The following is a 17,276-nucleotide window of genomic DNA, read 5'->3' as shown; positions in this document are numbered from 1 at the left end:
ATTAATTGCAAATCTCTAATGTTTATGTGACTTAAACTATTCGAAGATCCCACTGGATTATAATTTTTAACTTACAGTTTTTTTTTTAAACAAATCTGGACATTAAAAGGTGAAAAATAAAGGTAAAAATTTATTAAATTCCTTCCTACTTCGTAAGAAGGATTGTTTTAGATGTGGAATATTAATCTAAATAAAGGTATAGAACGTTGATTTCATTAATAAGTTATTATGATTTATAATATGATTAAAAAAGGTAAGCTCGCGTTTAAGTACGATTATTTCGATATAACTTGAGCTCGCGTTTAAGGGCGCCCTAACTTTTTAGACACGATATACCAAAAAAATAAAGCAATACTATAATTTCGATACGAGATATTATTTAACGCACAGAAGTATGTCTTAAATAGTAATCTTTTTGTGTTATATAAATAAGTATTATCAACGGTGTTTATCGTTATTTTATGGGGCAAACTGTTGCCTAATATTAGTTTTCGGTACAAATTGAAAACAGGTCTTCTAAAGTATTAACAAAGGCCAAGTCTCCCAGACTGCTTATAGCTCGTAGAAATGAGAAGCGACGAGTGGTTTTTCCAGCGGCCACAGCTTCCAGTGCCGCTGCCTCTGATATGAAATGATCACCGCAGAAGGCAACAGTCGTGGTGAAATGTTCAAGAACCCTTGAACCTCAGAAACTGTTATGTTATTGTCGATCCTGTGTTTTGTGAAATATTTGAAATTTTGATGGTATTTGGTTGTTGTCATCTGCTTCTGAGTTCCTGGAAGGGATAAATTAAAAATCTAAAAAATTAAATAAATCTCCACATAAAAGAACCAAACCAAGTTAGTGAGAAGAAGAATAATTTATTGATCTGCTGGAAAACTGACAACTTCTGAGCTCCTGGAAGGGATAAATTAGAAATCTAAAAAATTAAATAAATTTCCACATAAAAGAGCCAAACTGAGTTAGTAAGAAGAAGAACTAACGCTGATCATATCTATCAATAGAATTATTTTCATTTCCCATGCTCAAATAGACTCTTGAAAAATTACAAATACTCAACATTACATCATGCACTGTTCTTGTAAGCTTCTAAATGACTTACAACTCATCTTCTCGATCAAGCTTTTCATACACGACATTAATGTATCGTTGCAAGTCTCTGGATGTCAGCCCTGGGAATTGATGGATGCTGTTTGGCTGTAGATCAATTTTCACAAATGGCCACTTCATGGTTTCTGCAGCTTCACATTCTTCCCAGCCATCCCCAACCACGCAAAACTGAACGTCTGGTCCATTGAAACGATCTTTGATCCATGAAAAACATTGGAGCTTTCCCACTTCTAATGAACTGTATACTAAACAAATATTGCACGGGCATATGTGTTAGGTTCAAGCACTAGATTTGAATGCCTGTGACTTCTCCAGTAAATAGTAACTAATAAAGCCATCAATCACAAACTGCATGCAATACCAGATAATTCAAATGTGACAGGATAACATGCACGTGCCAGGGTGCATGCACATGTGTGCAACTATGCTGAATAGAAGATCAACTTACCTTTGTCACAAGCAATCATTTTATCCAGGCGATAGAGTAGGCACTTAACCAGGCTAGGCACAAGGGGACCAGATGTAACTATGACATTCACATGCTGAAACATGGCATCTCTAGCATTGGATAAGTTAATATAGGGATTTGTATCTCTATTCTGTCCCGCACACTCCTCCAAGCAAGATCTAGCTGAAAGAAAAATTGGTAAAACTTATAAAATTCAGAAATCATCAGTTTACGCATTCATTAATTATACACTAAACAAAGATAGTTCAACCAAATACCCCGCTGGGTCGACAATACAATTTCTCTATCACAGGACATCATGGCCACTCCGTGATCCACACCAGACAGAATGAATGTAATGGAACATGGACCCGATGAAAAGGAAATCATGTTATGAACATATTTGGATTGCCTCACTCGTCCCAACAATTTCTTATAAAGTTTTCTAATCCTTTTGAATTGATAAAAAAAGCTTTAAATGTAAATGAGAGGACAACAAATGCTTCTAAATGTAAAACCTTGTCAGCAAAAACTATAGGTTCACAAAACTATTGATGTTAGTCTTCACACATGCATGAAGTCATGCACCAAGAAGCCCAGATACGTTCACAAACTTCACATAAACTCCATCGTCGCACACAATCGAACTATGGACTACCTGAATGCTAGAGCTAAAAGAGGTTTTGTAAAGTTGTAGGAAAAATTATCAATGAAAAGAATGCAACAAACAAACGCCGAAAAACTGAATAGAGATCCATAAATTTTTGGAAGGTAAATGTTTTATTCAAGGAGATATGAGATGCACAACCTCAGGATGCTTTAATTGGAGCACGTTTCATTGGACATCATGATGCACATGAATGAAAACTGTCAAACAGGCAAAAGTTGACAATGCTATCACCATTTCTTCAAAACAACTACTGTTTCAATCTTTATTTTACATACTCCACTATTCCCCTTATCTACAATACTCGAAGGAGACATAACAACATTTTGTTTTACCTCCCTCATTCTTTAGGTTATTAAAACTTCATACTGAGCTTCAGGAAATTACGAACTTAATTTGATAGCTAACCAAAGGCCACTTGCAATGATACAGTCAACAGTCAAAAATTAAACAAAAAAAAGTCACCCTAGAGCTACGACCTCAACGTTGACCTGAGCAAATGCCACAACTCGTGATATCCAGCAAAAAAATACAAAATGTTTTGCTTCTGAATCCCTAAGATTAGTTCACGGAGCCGCAGCCAAAACTTAGCTTTACCCAAACTTAGCCTGCTTAAGGTTGCGCGAATATTTAATTGGGAGAAGGAGTTGGAAAACAACATAAATTCCAATCTTCTCTATATCGTCTATTATTAAACAATTAAAAGAATTTCTGAATGATATAGACTCTATCCATCACTTTTGAATCAGAAAATTATTTCAATCAGTACACAGTAGCACAGCAACCATGAGCTATAAGACAGATTGATATACAAAGTAACTTGTTAGACACCGACAGAGCTTTAAGATAACAATTTAAGAAAAAACAAAAGGTTTCTCCAAAGCCATAAAAGTAGGATGATAACAACATTCCATGTTAATGAGACTAACATATCACAACATAAAATTTAAAACTCGCATGAAAGCACGATTACTGTCAGTTAGCAACAAAACAGAGACCAAAGACAACAAAGACGAGTCTAGTTAGATAAAATCCTTGCTAAAACTTGTTTTGTAAAGGTTGAAAGAATATCGTAGCGCTGCATTTAAAAGTCGCCCGTAAATCTTTATGTCAACCGATCAGAAAATTGAAAGATTTTTAGGAATTACTGGACCAAGGGTAAATCATTTGCATACAGGGGGATTATGTGGGAGTGGTTATTTTCGTTCAAGCATTGTATTATTGGTTATTTGCCAGCAGAAGCTAGGGCATGAGAACTGTATTTTCTCGTGTAAAATGATTTATTTCCTTGGCTCAGTGGAAAAACTCAAGACTGTTGATTTGATTTAAATTCATCTATATTTTCTATTAAATTCTGCAGTTCTTTGATTGTTTGGAGTTGTTTTAGAAAATTAGCACCTAACATAATACCACATTGAAATACTCAGGTTCATATAGTCCATTTTGCATTTCATTTGACAATTCATTGAAAGAAGTCATTTACCTTTTATGATAAGCATAATTAATTATACAGTAACAAAGTCAATCACTGGTAAAAATTAAAATTTATATCACTTGACATCAATGAATCTCTCAGCAAAAGAACTTTTAAGGTGTTTGCTCATGACTGAAATATTTACCTGAAGAAAACCATTTTTCTGTGTAAGTATCAGTCAAATCATAGAGATTGTTCAATAACTTCATAACATCTTGATTAAGAAGGTTACACAATCCCTGCAAATAAATAGAGTGCAAAAATTATAAAAACTGAACTGCAGAGCATAATATCTTCCCCGGGTATATAAAATGAGTCAAAAGGATGCTAAAATTTATTAATCAAACTAGCATTTTAAGTTTAAAGTATGCGACCAATCTTAAGCGAAGTACTTTTAACCCCCACTAAATTCTTGAAGAACAACTAGCAAAAACCAAGAAATAAAACAGAAGTGGGCTTTTCCCATATCGTATAGACCTCTGTTATGCTACTAATATATAAGTGTATGCATATTTAATTAGAAAGTGATGTCCATATCCTTTGGTAGTAAGGGAGACAGTACAACAATCAAACTTAACGTGAACAAATAACTGGTTCCCATCACTGAGACAACAGTTAACTGAAAAACCGATGTCAAAGCTCGAAACATCAATCAAATCTTAAAGAAATATGATAGATCAGGAATTATATTTTAAGCAAAAATGATGTATAACAAAAATTGTGAATTATTGCCATTTACTAACAATGCTTTATGATAGAAACGACTAGGTGTAGCACTTCTATCCATTGATTTTAATCACTTTCGCTACCTATTGCATGAACTGCTAACAAATAGCAAAGGAGATAGCACCTTAGAAGATCACTTGCAGGAAAATCATTTTAAGATATCAGGGATATTATCAGCAGGAGCCATTAGATGAATCAATCCCGAAATTGGTCACTTGACCTTTAGGATCCCACTGCCTCTACTTATGACCACTACCACACTTCTCCAGAAGAAAAAGATTTTGTACCTCCAAATGTTCAACAAGCAAGATTTTCTAAGAAAAAACTAGTAGCACCACAATAGAACCGCGAGGTACAAGTCATCAAGCATCCAGCTTTCTCACTCCTCACCTTAAGTAGATTTTGGCTGGATTTTTCAGTGTCTTACAATCAAAACCCGACTTAGCATTCCTACTTATCAATAAATTTATGATATTAAAACACCAAAACGTCCAATTATTCTATTAGATAATTGATATTTAGTTGATAAGTTAATATCAATTCTACATCCATAAACCAAATTCAACATCATCATTATACTCCTCATGCAAGCAACAGTTTTTTTATGGAAGCCATCACCTTCACCTGACATATTTCTTAACTCTTTGTTTCTACCCCTGATCTTGTTCTCAATCCTCGCTCCGTTCGCTACTCTCAATTATAACCTACAGTATTGATGGCATCAACTAATTTGCTATTGCTGAAATTACAATAGTAGCTAATAGTCGCATTCCTTTTTAAGTATAAAGCAATACTTGAATGCCACTCCATCCTTTCATTTCAAAGAAACAGGAAACCTTGAGACATGGTGATCCTTTATTTAACCATGTCCCGAACAGAATGTAATCAAAGTCTTGTTGGGAGTTAGTACACACAGTTAAGAGTGCTAAATAGAGGTAAAATATTTGATATTCAAGAATTTTGATATCCTGGAGATAGGCCATAAGTGTTCATTTAATCTGTGACAAAATGCTAAAATGATACGTTCATGCAAAAAAGTTGTCTTACAAAAAGAACACGCTGCTAATTGAGACCAATGATATGGCAATCTATCAACTTTATTAACCTGAACTTAAGCTATAGACAAATTAACTTAATCAGAATAAAGAAATGCAGCTATACAAAGAAAAATGCATGCTTTCACTTTTTGTATCTAAGAAATTACATTACAGGAGAAAGGATAGCGAAAAATGTACCTTTCTATACTTCTCAGCTATTGCACGGTGGCGGTATGCCAATTTACCTTTATTAAGATCATCAAATGTGGGGCTAAACCCATCTTGACTGAAATCGTAACCAGAGAGGTCTGCACCGTCATCATAATGGCTCAAAAAGTCAAGATATGGTTGATTGAAATTTTCGACCTAAATGACTACAATATATCAGCAAATTCTGGAAACACATAAGAGCAAATGATGTAAAAATGAAAAAGAAAAAGGAAACAGAAAACCTTACTTGCTCGTAAAAAAAATATGCATCACACACTTTAAGAATATGAGTTTCCCACATTTTGCCGATGTCTACACCATTTCGTACATTCTTTAGGCCATTAAAAGCCTCAGCATATGTTCCATCGAGTAAAGATTTGAGCAATATAAGGGTCTCATCCATGTCCCAAATATAAACATTCATTTTCTGATCCATACTGGCTCTTAACAAAATCTAATAGCTTAAGTAGAGAATGTCAGTCCTTAACTCAACTTGCACCCTGAAATAAACAACCTCACTATATAACATTTATTCCTCGCTATAAAAGCTGAAAAATAAAGTTGGGGCAATTTATTTATAGATGTGAGACCACAGACGAAGCGAGAGACTTATAGAATGTCGTCAACCATTCTTTAGAAGACAGTCGCAACATAAGGTTCAATCTATGCAGAGTACTATTCACATTTTATCCGAAGGCCATAACTCAACAGTTTCAGGCTTTCACCCTAAGATACCAAAACCAACTTCTTCCGTAACTTTTTTCATAAGAAAGCGGGAACAAACACTACAGCAAGAAAATTCAGAAACCTAAACAGAAAATCTATGTTAAAAAAATGTCAAATGCAGAGTCTGATTTTAAAACCAACTAAATCAAGTGGGATTGACTAAAATTGAAACAAAAAACAAAAATATGGGATTGACTATGGACAACCAAATAATAAAAAAAATCAAATCTTTGGAGTAACTTTTCTGGAAACCCAAAATTTATCTAAAATTTGCGAAGGAATCCACGTACTGAAACCTTCTCCTGGACCTGAAAAGGCACAGACATGGCTCTAATTCATTATAAAATGATCAGATCGATAAAATCACAGAACGAACATATCATAAAATCATACTGCAACGTAAATCCATTTTGATAAACAATTAACAAGAAGTGCAAAATTACCAATGCCGCTTCCTTCAGCAGCTCTGCGAGGCCTAAAATGTCACCTTTTTCTTCTCATTTATAGCTTTCGGCCTACCATGGAAGGTATAACAATGAAACTACATCACAGGAGGAAAAAATAAAAAATAAAAAAATAATAATAATAATAATAATAATAATAATGTGAGATATATGATGTCGTTTCCATTTGGTGATTTACTATTTGGCCAATTGGCAGCTCGCACCGCTAATTAGGCTCGTCTAATCAACGGTGGACAATCACTGATTCACACCACCAAATATGAAGCTATCTATTTTATTATTATATTATTAAAATTGAAGATATAAAGTAATTAATTTTGGAGTAGGTCTCGCGGATTTTTATCGGTGAGACGGGTCAATATTACCGATATTCATAATAAAAAGTAATATTTTTAACATAAAAAATAATATTTATTCATGGTTGACGCAAATAAAAGATTTGTCTCACAAAATACGACCAATAAAACCGTCTTACACAAGTTTTTACCTTAACCCACTTTGATTTAAAACTATTAAAATATTTTATTTACTCTTTATCCAAAATTGCCTACAAACGCTAGTATAAGTAATGAGCCCCTTAATACACACACATAATTATATATATACTAATAATTAAGGGATAGACTAAGATACTTAACTTTTTCGTGAAGGAAAAAAAATTCCAAATTGACTGCACATTTGATTATGGTGTATATAATTTTGTTATTCAATTAACTCAATAAAAAAAATGAATATTTTATATATTAAATTATTATTTGTTTATATTTTGATTTCATATTATAAAGTGTTATTAAATTTTCATATTTCATGATTATAGAAATTCATCTTGCTAAATCTCATTTCATATTTAATTTTATAAATATCATAAACTTTATATGTCTCAAGTTTTAATTACATTGCCAAAACCTTTGTCAAGCAAAATGCCTCAAGTTTTAATTACATTGCCAAAACCCTTGGCAAGCAATACATTCATGTTTTATGTTTATATTAAGTTTTATATATAATAAAATACAGATTTAAATATAGTAAATTTTTTTTCCGAAAGTTAGTGCTGGAATTATTTTTTCGTTAAATGTTAATTTCAAGTTTTAATTTTGGTATGTTTGTTTTTTATACAAGAATAAAATATATTAAGAGAAATATTTTGAAAAAAAGACCAAAATGAGTTATGAGAACTTGTTGTGTAATAATATATTAATGTAAGATAATATAGATTGTATCAAATAATTATTATAGAATATAACGATAAGATCATGACCATGCTTATTAAAAATATACAATTTTTTTTTTGGCAAAAACTTGTGTGAGACGGTCTCACGGGTCGTATTTGTGAGACGGATCTTTTATTTGGATCACCCATGAAAAAGTATTACTTTTTATGCTAAGAGTATTACTTTTTATTGTGAATATGGGTAGGATTGACCCGTCTCACAGATTATGATCCGTGAGACGGTCTCACATGAGACTCACTCTTTTTTTTTATATATAAACAATGGATAATGAGAGTATATTCATCGACATTACCATGAGCGCTCCATCGTCATCTATATATTTAGGCACAATTTGAAGTTATGCGTCAAAATAATAATTTATTATCTCATTTCAAATAATCAATCAAATCAAACAAACTATTATTTATCATTAAAATCAAATGCTCTATTATCTATTATTATTTATTTTATTATTATATTACATTATTTATTTTAATATTATTATCGTATCTATAACTTCAAACGATATCTAGTTAAGATTCATTCAATGTTATTATTTTATTCAAAAGAATTAAAAATAATTTTCTATCAAAACCATGATAAATGAATCTATTGCAAGTAGACACGCGCGCACATGCCCCGGTATATGATATTTCAACGGGGAATTTGGTTCAGTCTTCAGTCGTCATTTTTTTTTGTGTTCAGTCTCTAGGTACTTTTTTAGTACCACATTTTCACATGAAGTGTACCACATTTCCACATGAAGTGTACCACATTTTGTATGACATAATACCACAATTTTGTGGGTAGGGAGTGAAACCAAAGAAATTTTTTGATTGGGGATTTTTCAATAACTTCCCCATATTTCAAATATTTTATTTTAATTCAAACTGTAATAACAAAAATTAAATTTTATTACACATAATATATATATTTATATATATATATTATATAATAAAATGAATTTACTCAGAACCAAATACTGAATACATAGTCACTACGATGAACTAAATCAAATAAGTTACAGGAGGGAATTAAGGCCCCGGCTCCTCGAGGACGACTACCATATTCATGGATTATTTCACCCTGCCCGTGCAGGCACTGTCTGCACGGGAAGTGAACGGCCCGGATCACTCTACATGAGTGATCCGGGCCCACCACTAATTAACGTGGTAGAAAACTTAGAATAACAATGGAGATGAGGATGACAGAAGAGAGGGAGCTGCCGCCGGAGCACTGTCAATAGTTTGGCTGTGGCTGTTTGGATGGTCCGGCGGGTTTTTACGCCTCCTTTCGTTGTGACCTGCCAAACGCCTTCTGCAACTTCTTTTCGATTCGTCGAATTCCAACAGCTCATGAAATCTGTACTACCACCTACCCACAATTAATTCATTCATAATGAAATAGCTAGCTAAGTCCATTTTTTTGTGGAAAAACTTGGATCCAATCAATACTCTACAAAAATTCGAACAAACCAAATTTTACGAGGAAAATAAATTTTGTCTTTATATAAATCTTTTGTTCGGTAATCACAGTTTTCATGGAACGTTCGACTGATGAGGACAACTATATATTTCGATTTAAAGAGTGAAAGTCCTTGATCTGTAACCAGGCAGCCGCCTTCTAGGTCTAATAAAACAGAACCCGAAATATCGACAATTTGTTTTACGTAGTGGTGCCAGGTCGAATACCCGGATCGAGCCCAAGCTGAGATCCGGATCCAATGGGCTCTGCATGCATGCATGCCCGTTATAAGGAAATTTTTTTAGCCTGTTGTATAATTTTCATAAACAAAATTAATTCTATATATTTGCTAATTAAGTTCTAAATTGTTGAAATTAGTTGAAAAATGGAGAAAGGAAAAAGCTCAACAAATATGGCGAAAATATTTTTATATATTTAATTTATTTTTTTGAAAAAAAAAGCGTTTTGACTTATCTTCTTAGTGTTTTGGTCAATTATGAAAACGAAAGGCCAAGACTTTACCTGGAATTATCCGAGCAAACACTGATAGCTAATCATATATATTATAATTAGAATAATTAAAAAAGTGGCAAGTGTAATTAGAAAATAAAATAAAATATTAAAAACGTTCATTACCAACCAGTCTACAAATGGATCAAACCAATAAAATAATATGAAACAGTGTATCCAATAGGATCTCAAGATAAATTAAAATAATATATATCCAAAGCAAAACAAGTCCACATCAAGCTATATAATAATTATTTTGACGATAAAACAGAGACAGTTACAAGTATGAAAACCGAACCTGCTGCATTGCTGGCAGAACCTCTGCTGGATTCCGGCCACCAGCACCACCTGCGCCTTGGCGTGGTGTTCGCAGACCTTGTGCCGCCTGTGATAGGCCTTAGCATCACCCAAATCCACGGAGCACTTCTCCGCCCGACACACCTTCATGACTGAACTACTTCCACCACCAATTGACCCCTTCTTGCCGGATTCACCGCCACCCGCCTCAGCCCTTTTCCTCTTCTCATCATCAATCACGCCACCACCACCACCACCACCCATCCGCTCATCATCTTCGGATTCATGAGTGACACAACCATCCATGTTCATCTTTTGCTTCAGAAGAATGGACCTGTGCTTGAGGTCAATTGTTTGAATCCTCCTATTAATACTACTGGCGGCTTCCATCAATTCGATGAAAGATGTTTGGTGGTGGGGTGATGAGAATTTTGAGAGATAAAAGTTGAAAACTGGGAAAAGGGGATGTGTGAGGACCACAAGCTAGTAATCCCTTCTTTTCAAGTTTTTGTTCGTATGTATTCGTATAATATATGTATATATAGGATGTTGATCGATGTATGGGAGGTTAACGGCAAGAACATGGAGAATCTGTCTTAAGCTACTTAAATCGTGTTGCATTTTTAATTATTACTAGTACAACGACGCACGCGTTGCGTGCTTGTACGATATGTTTTTATAATTTATTTGATTTATATTTAAATGAGGATCAGAATATATTTATAAGAAATAATGAGTGGCTATATTATAATTTTGATATATGAACTAAAAAATAAATTAAAAAAAAATAAAAAAGACCCAAGCAAAAATTGAACCTACAACTTCATGATTAAGAAATATAGGCTTTATCCACTAAACTGCATGTGACTTGCTTTTATTTATTAACACTTTATTAATATATATAATTAGTAATGTAGAGAGTGGGAGTGAAGGGTATTTTAGGTATTTTATAAAATAGACCAAGGAAGTTACTCTAATCTACTCAGCCTTAATAAATAGTAAGAGATATTTTAAAATTATATAATATCATTCTAGCTAAAGAGAGATCCAATTTGACATTATTCATTTTATTTTGTCTACAAAAGGAACACAAATAGTTGAGCTAGCTAGCTGATACATAAAAATTCTAAAACAATTCACATTTTTCCATAAAAATTGAATATAGTTTTAGTGGATTTAGATTTCAGTTTCTATATATACACGTGAGTAGTTGATATTAGTAAATCTCTTGTAAGACGGTCTCACGAATCTTTATCTGTGAGACGGGTTAACTCTACCGATATTCACAAAAAAATTATACTAGTAGCATAAAAAGTAATATTTTTCACGGATGATCCAAATAAGAGATCCATCTCACAAAACACAACCCGTGATAACGTCTCACACAAGTTTTTTTCAGTTGATATTTACTGTCTATATTGTGTTTTTTATATATACACACACGATACATATATTAGTTAAAATTATATTATGAGATTTAAGCATAGATGTTGAAACTTTATTTAAAACACAAAATATTGAAATACAAAATAATTTTCATGTTTTTCATTTATATATATAATGATAAAATGAGATTATTTTAGTCACTGGCCGGATTTACACTTAATACTACCCATGTGATAGCATCTAAAAACTCTAAATTCAATATGATAATACTTTCTTGTGATCTTAACTCCGGCCAAAATGATAAATTAATAATTTCACTGGATTTATAAAATATTAATGTTTTTATATTAAGAAAAAATTACCTTTACATAAGTATATGACACCACTAATATCATATTAATAATTCATTTGTTATAAAACTAATTAAATATCATATTTTACCAAAATCATAAATTTATGGCTATATTATTATTTTTCAACCTCAAATTATAATAAAGATTATGAAATTATTGTTGATATCTTGTATATTATACCGTTTATACGTCTTTGTTTCTGTCGTAGCACATTAATGTTTTAAATTGATTAATCATCCTATATACATGTTTAGGACTTTATATCTTATTAGTTTGCGTTAGGGATGGCAACTTTCCCCACGGGTTTGGGGCCCCGCGGGGAAAACCCGAAACGGGGATGGGGATCCCCGATTTTTCGGATTTGGGTTCGGGGATGGGGATTTTTTTAAATCCCCGATGTATTTCGGGACGGATATGAGATTATTATCCCCATCCCCGAAATCCCCGAACCTGCCCCAGAAATAATATCAATAATAAAATAATAGTATTATTAACATTAATAATATAATAATAATATTATTTTTTAAAATATTAATAATCTTATTATTATTAATATTGATATTGATATTAATATTAATATTATCTCTAATAATTATAGGTAATAATAACTTTTGGTTTGAGAAAATCTCCGAATTCGTCATCGTCTTGTCATATTAATATTTTTGAAACGGGGATGGGGACGGGGATGGGAAGTTGATCCACGAAGTTTCGGGTTTGGGGATTCCTCGAACCCGAAAAAGCGGGGATCGGGACGGGGATGGGGGTGGGGATGGAATTCGGGGATGGAGATGGTAATGGCAAACCCGCCCCGGCCCCGGCCCATTGCCATCCCTAGTTTGCGTACCATTAAAAATCTAATAATATCATTTTCCTTCACTTTTTTAATTTAAATTTAATGTTCAATTAATAAGAACAAATATTTATTGTTTGAAAATAATAAATCCGCTGGTAGAAGACAGCGCATTACATTTGTACGTTATTAATAAAATACCAGATATGAATTAAATAAATGATTATAACATGCAGTAAGTGAATAGGGATCTATATAACTAACTTCAACTAATATGGTATTAAGGTTTTGGAAATAGATCGTTTGTTTTTCTACGAAGAATTAGTTAGAATATGGGTTGACAATGAATGTTGAGATTCCTTTTTTTTTTTTCGTTTCTTTCTTTTTTTAATTATCTCCTACATTTAACTGATTTTTTTTTTATTTTTTTATGATGAAGAACTTGTGTCTACACTTTGGATGTATACTTGGTATGTGTTAAGATTGAAAATTGAATTTAATTCCACTCCAAAAGCTAGCACGATGAGTAAGGGTTATCGAAGTCCATATATACAACTCTCAAAAACTTATTTCAGCTGATATGAGACATCTAACATATAACTCTTACGTCCAGGAATGAACAACTGGAACGTGAAATGTACAAGACATTATCGAGTGACTTATTTGGCATTCCAACACATAACGGCGAGCAACGGTGGGTCTGGACTTTGACATCATGCTAATACTGAGACTTTAAAGTAAGTGCACCACAAAAGTTAGCTCGAGGGGGAGAATTGTCCAAGTCTATTTATACAACTCCCAATAATTTAATCCATCCGATGTGCCAGGTCTGTATATACAACTCAAATACTTATTTCAGTTGATGTAAGACATTTAACACACACCCTTTCGTGATAGAAAATGAATAATTGAAGTGTAAAGTTTACAAGATATTATCGATGACCCATCAGATAATCCAATATATAACGATGAGCTTGAGCTCTGATATCATGTTAAGATTGAGACTTGAACCTAACTCCATCTCAAAAACTAGGCTAAGGAGAAAGGATTATTCAAGTCCATATATACAACTACCAATGACTTAATTCAGTCGATGTGAGATATCTATTAGACCCAAATTTTAATCTTAACATGGTAACATAGTCCACATTCATCTTTATAATGTGTTGGATTTCTCTTATGAGACACTCGCTAATATCTTGTAAATTTTACGCTTCAGTTCATTTCTGTATGTGAATGAGATGTGTTAAATGTCTCACGTCTACGCGATTAAGTCCTTGAAAGTTATGTCGATTTAGACAATTCTCAATCTTGAGCTAATTTTTGGAATGAAGTTAGATCAAAGTCTCAGTTTTAACAATATCCTCATTTTATAAAGCAGTATTTTTTTTTTTTTGTGTGATAAAAATAATAATGAAAATTATTAAATGATTATTTTAGTCATCTCTTTTTGAAATTGTTTAGAACATCCACGATAACAAGTTTATTTCTCCCAAATAATGTAGACCTCGTGGTCCATATCATTAATTAAATTTCCCACAGGCCACATCTCATAATCAAGTATTCCACTAAGCAAATATTTATGGTTTCAATTTCACTTTAATAATATCTTTTTTTTCCATTTTAATAAAATCATTTATATTTTTCTAATAAATTTTTCTCAACTTTAATTAATTTAATCTACATTTAATATTATATTTTTATTCGAATATAAAATTAGAAGGTTTATAGTCTGTAAAAGCTATTTCCTAACGACTAATTCATATATGTTATAAGTTTTGAACAACTAATTTGTAAAAACTAAAAACGAATTAATTCATCACAAAATAATATTTATAACATTAGTAACCAAAACGTACAAACCACGAAGATACTATGACAAATACATGAAAACAAAAATTACAAACCATATAGATATTAAAAGGGCGTTACTCGAAAATTTAGATAACTTTGGAAATTATGAGAATTGGTGGTGGATAATGTTGCAAATTCTGTGAAAGTTATGTGAGAAATGTATGATATTGTAGATTCGGACGAAGTCAAGAATTTTCTCCACTTAAATTTTTCTCGATATTCGAAAACTATGAAAATGAAATTGTCAGAGATCATAGTTATGAGAATTCACAATTCATCGGAATCTGCCAACATTTATGTTGGTTATATATTAATATTAAATAATAATTTTAAAAAGAACCTTACTGCCAGCACGCGCACCAGATGTTGCAATATTTGCATTTTTATTTATTTTTTTAAATAAACTTTCATATGCGGTTACAATTTTGTAATCGGATATTTGGGCACTATTTCGAATGTTCCACAATGGCGGATATTGAAAATATAGATGACATGACAATCCAATATCAACCATTTTGGATGTTCTTAGAAAAAAGGTGTTCATGTTATCCACATTAACGATGTCCTTATTCATTCAATACACATGTCGCACTCATTCATTGAACCATGATATATAGATAAGTGAACATGATTCATCACTCAACACCCATATCATGATCGTATTCTTCAAACACGAAAAGCTAATGCCTTAAAACACGGAGTTACGTCCTCGATTCGATGAAATAAAAAATGTTGGTTGTCCCGATATTTTTGAAACCAGTAAAGGTTTGTGATATTTACCTCTAAACTACGAAAAATTAACAACAAATATTCCTAAAGATAACAAAAAATTTACGTTTTTTGAATTTCTCATAAAAAATACACACACACATAACATTTAAATATATGTTTCAATAAAATAAGTTGGCCAGTTTGAGACCTTAGTTTTATAATTTTTCAACAATTGATTTTCACTTGAATCTTTTTTAGTTTTGGTTCTTTTTTTATTATTTTATCGGAAGTCATTAAATTCATCGAATATTACTTATTTTACACTGATATTCTCCTACATATAGTTCATATGTGAATACTAAAGCTCATGTTAAACACATTAAAATATATTTTAGCAAAAATAAAGTATAAATATAAAGCAAAACAACATCAAATATTTCAAATTCGGAGAAAAAATTGTCATTTTTATTTTTGCTTATGTAAATTTGAATATTTGTAACAAATGTTTTATTTTTGCTACATATATGAGCAATGTAAGATAATGTACGTATGTGTTAAATAAATAATATTAGTTGGTTTTGATATATAACTCTCGACTACAAAAAATGATCAAAAGAAAAAAAAATTCATACTATTAAATGAAACCCAAACGTTTTTAAAAAATCACAAAACCAAGACAAGTTAACTTTTATAACTAAAATTCCTCGATATATATTATAATTCATTGTCTTCTCAAAATTTCTCAAACAATGTGGCATCATGTATCACGCACAAAATAAAGTTACAACAAAGAAGTGAGATGAGGCCGAAGTTACATATTTCATGTGAGGGGTGGCCCCTACATAATCATATATATGAATATCTTACTTGATCTACAATATGTCTCACGAATATAGAATCGTGAGACCGTCTCATAAAGAGCTACCGATCATTATTTTATATGAACACATGGAGCGTAACGGATTCTATATTTTAGTTGTGATTTTGTGTCCTATTCTCAAGATTTGAGAGCCATTCATTGGTTATTTTATTTGTAATAAGTTAGATAATTAAATCAAATAATTTGAACTTTGTGTATTTTGAATCAATCAAAGGCCGAAACGTAGCGGACAATATTTATTTCACATGAACCCACAAAAATATAATCTGTGTCCTTCGGAAGGGGAGAGTACATATAATGTCTCGAAAATTTGAAAGTTCACATAAACTTCATATATGCAAGTTATAAATTTTTTATGTTTAATTAATTTATTTTTAATGTATTGAATGCATGATTATTACATGAATATATGTTTTATTTCACGCTTTATTAAGGTTTCATGTATTAGGGTTTTTAGCAGTATTTCGCGCTCGAACGAAGAACGGAGACTGAGAATAATTAAGGAAAAATGTTTTTATTAAATAATTATGTTTATTTATTAATATATAGTGTAATTATAGAGGATTTTCGAAAATGAGCATAAGTAGAGTTTTTTTTACTCATTGTGTCATATTTTAAATCGGTACGCAAGTTTTAGCAAGTCGGAGGATTTTTTGAGGGTTTGGACAATATTTTCAAAAACGTACCTAAATGAAATATTTTACGGGAGTGTTTTTGGGCTTGATGAAACTATTTTATTGCATAATGAGCCTAAAATCTTTTTTAATCTCATTATTTTTAATAAGGGCCCATTATAACTAATTAGTATAATTAAACCCTTCATCCAAACCCTAAACTCCTCACCCTAGCATTTGGCCGCCACCTCTACTTTTCCAACAGCAAGTTTTGAATTTCAGCAGCTCTTCTCCTTAAGTTTTCTCAAGTTTTTTCAAAGAACTTATTCCCTACCTCTCCGAT

The 17,276-nt window shown here is 31.9% G+C and overlaps 2 protein-coding genes across 9 annotated transcripts; both read right to left on the bottom strand.

Annotated features, from left to right (window-relative positions):
- Window positions 1-393: 393 nt before the first annotated feature.
- On the bottom strand, window positions 394-6,961 carry LOC140812036 (protein phosphatase EYA). Of its 7 annotated transcripts, none has more exons than XM_073170209.1 (8): window positions 6,843-6,961; window positions 6,640-6,707; window positions 5,921-6,173; window positions 5,662-5,829; window positions 3,846-3,939; window positions 1,560-1,742; window positions 1,104-1,356; window positions 394-776 (listed from the first exon to the last, which is right to left on the bottom strand). In XM_073170209.1, exons 3-8 carry the CDS (start codon window positions 6,107-6,109, stop codon window positions 701-703), a joined length of 963 nt encoding a protein of 320 aa, XP_073026310.1. In that variant the 5' UTR covers window positions 6,110-6,173; window positions 6,640-6,707; window positions 6,843-6,961; the 3' UTR covers window positions 394-700. The 7 variants fall into 7 exon arrangements, with proteins under 7 accessions (XP_073026310.1, XP_073026311.1, XP_073026313.1 ...); XM_073170210.1 differs by having other exon boundaries at window positions 6,690-6,707; XM_073170212.1 differs by having other exon boundaries at window positions 6,686-6,707; window positions 6,843-6,951.
- A 2,255-nt stretch (window positions 6,962-9,216) lies between these two features.
- LOC140811911 (uncharacterized) lies at window positions 9,217-10,881 on the bottom strand. 2 transcript variants are annotated; one of them, XM_073170035.1, is made up of 2 exons: window positions 10,347-10,869; window positions 9,217-9,436 (listed from the first exon to the last, which is right to left on the bottom strand). In XM_073170035.1, the coding sequence occupies exons 1-2, from the start codon at window positions 10,733-10,735 to the stop codon at window positions 9,256-9,258; spliced, it is 570 nt and encodes a 189-aa protein (XP_073026136.1). In that variant the 5' UTR covers window positions 10,736-10,869; the 3' UTR covers window positions 9,217-9,255. The 2 variants fall into 2 exon arrangements, with proteins under 2 accessions (XP_073026136.1, XP_073026137.1); XM_073170036.1 differs by having other exon boundaries at window positions 9,240-9,448; window positions 10,347-10,881.
- Between the last annotated feature and the right edge of the window lie 6,395 nt (window positions 10,882-17,276).

This window comes from Primulina eburnea, chromosome 14, assembly GCF_022965805.1.
Source record: "Primulina eburnea isolate SZY01 chromosome 14, ASM2296580v1, whole genome shotgun sequence".
In the NCBI taxonomy this organism is placed as follows: domain Eukaryota; kingdom Viridiplantae; phylum Streptophyta; class Magnoliopsida; order Lamiales; family Gesneriaceae; genus Primulina; species Primulina eburnea.
Note: the sequence above shows the minus strand (reverse complement) of the source record. Positions and strands in the feature narration are given on the sequence as shown.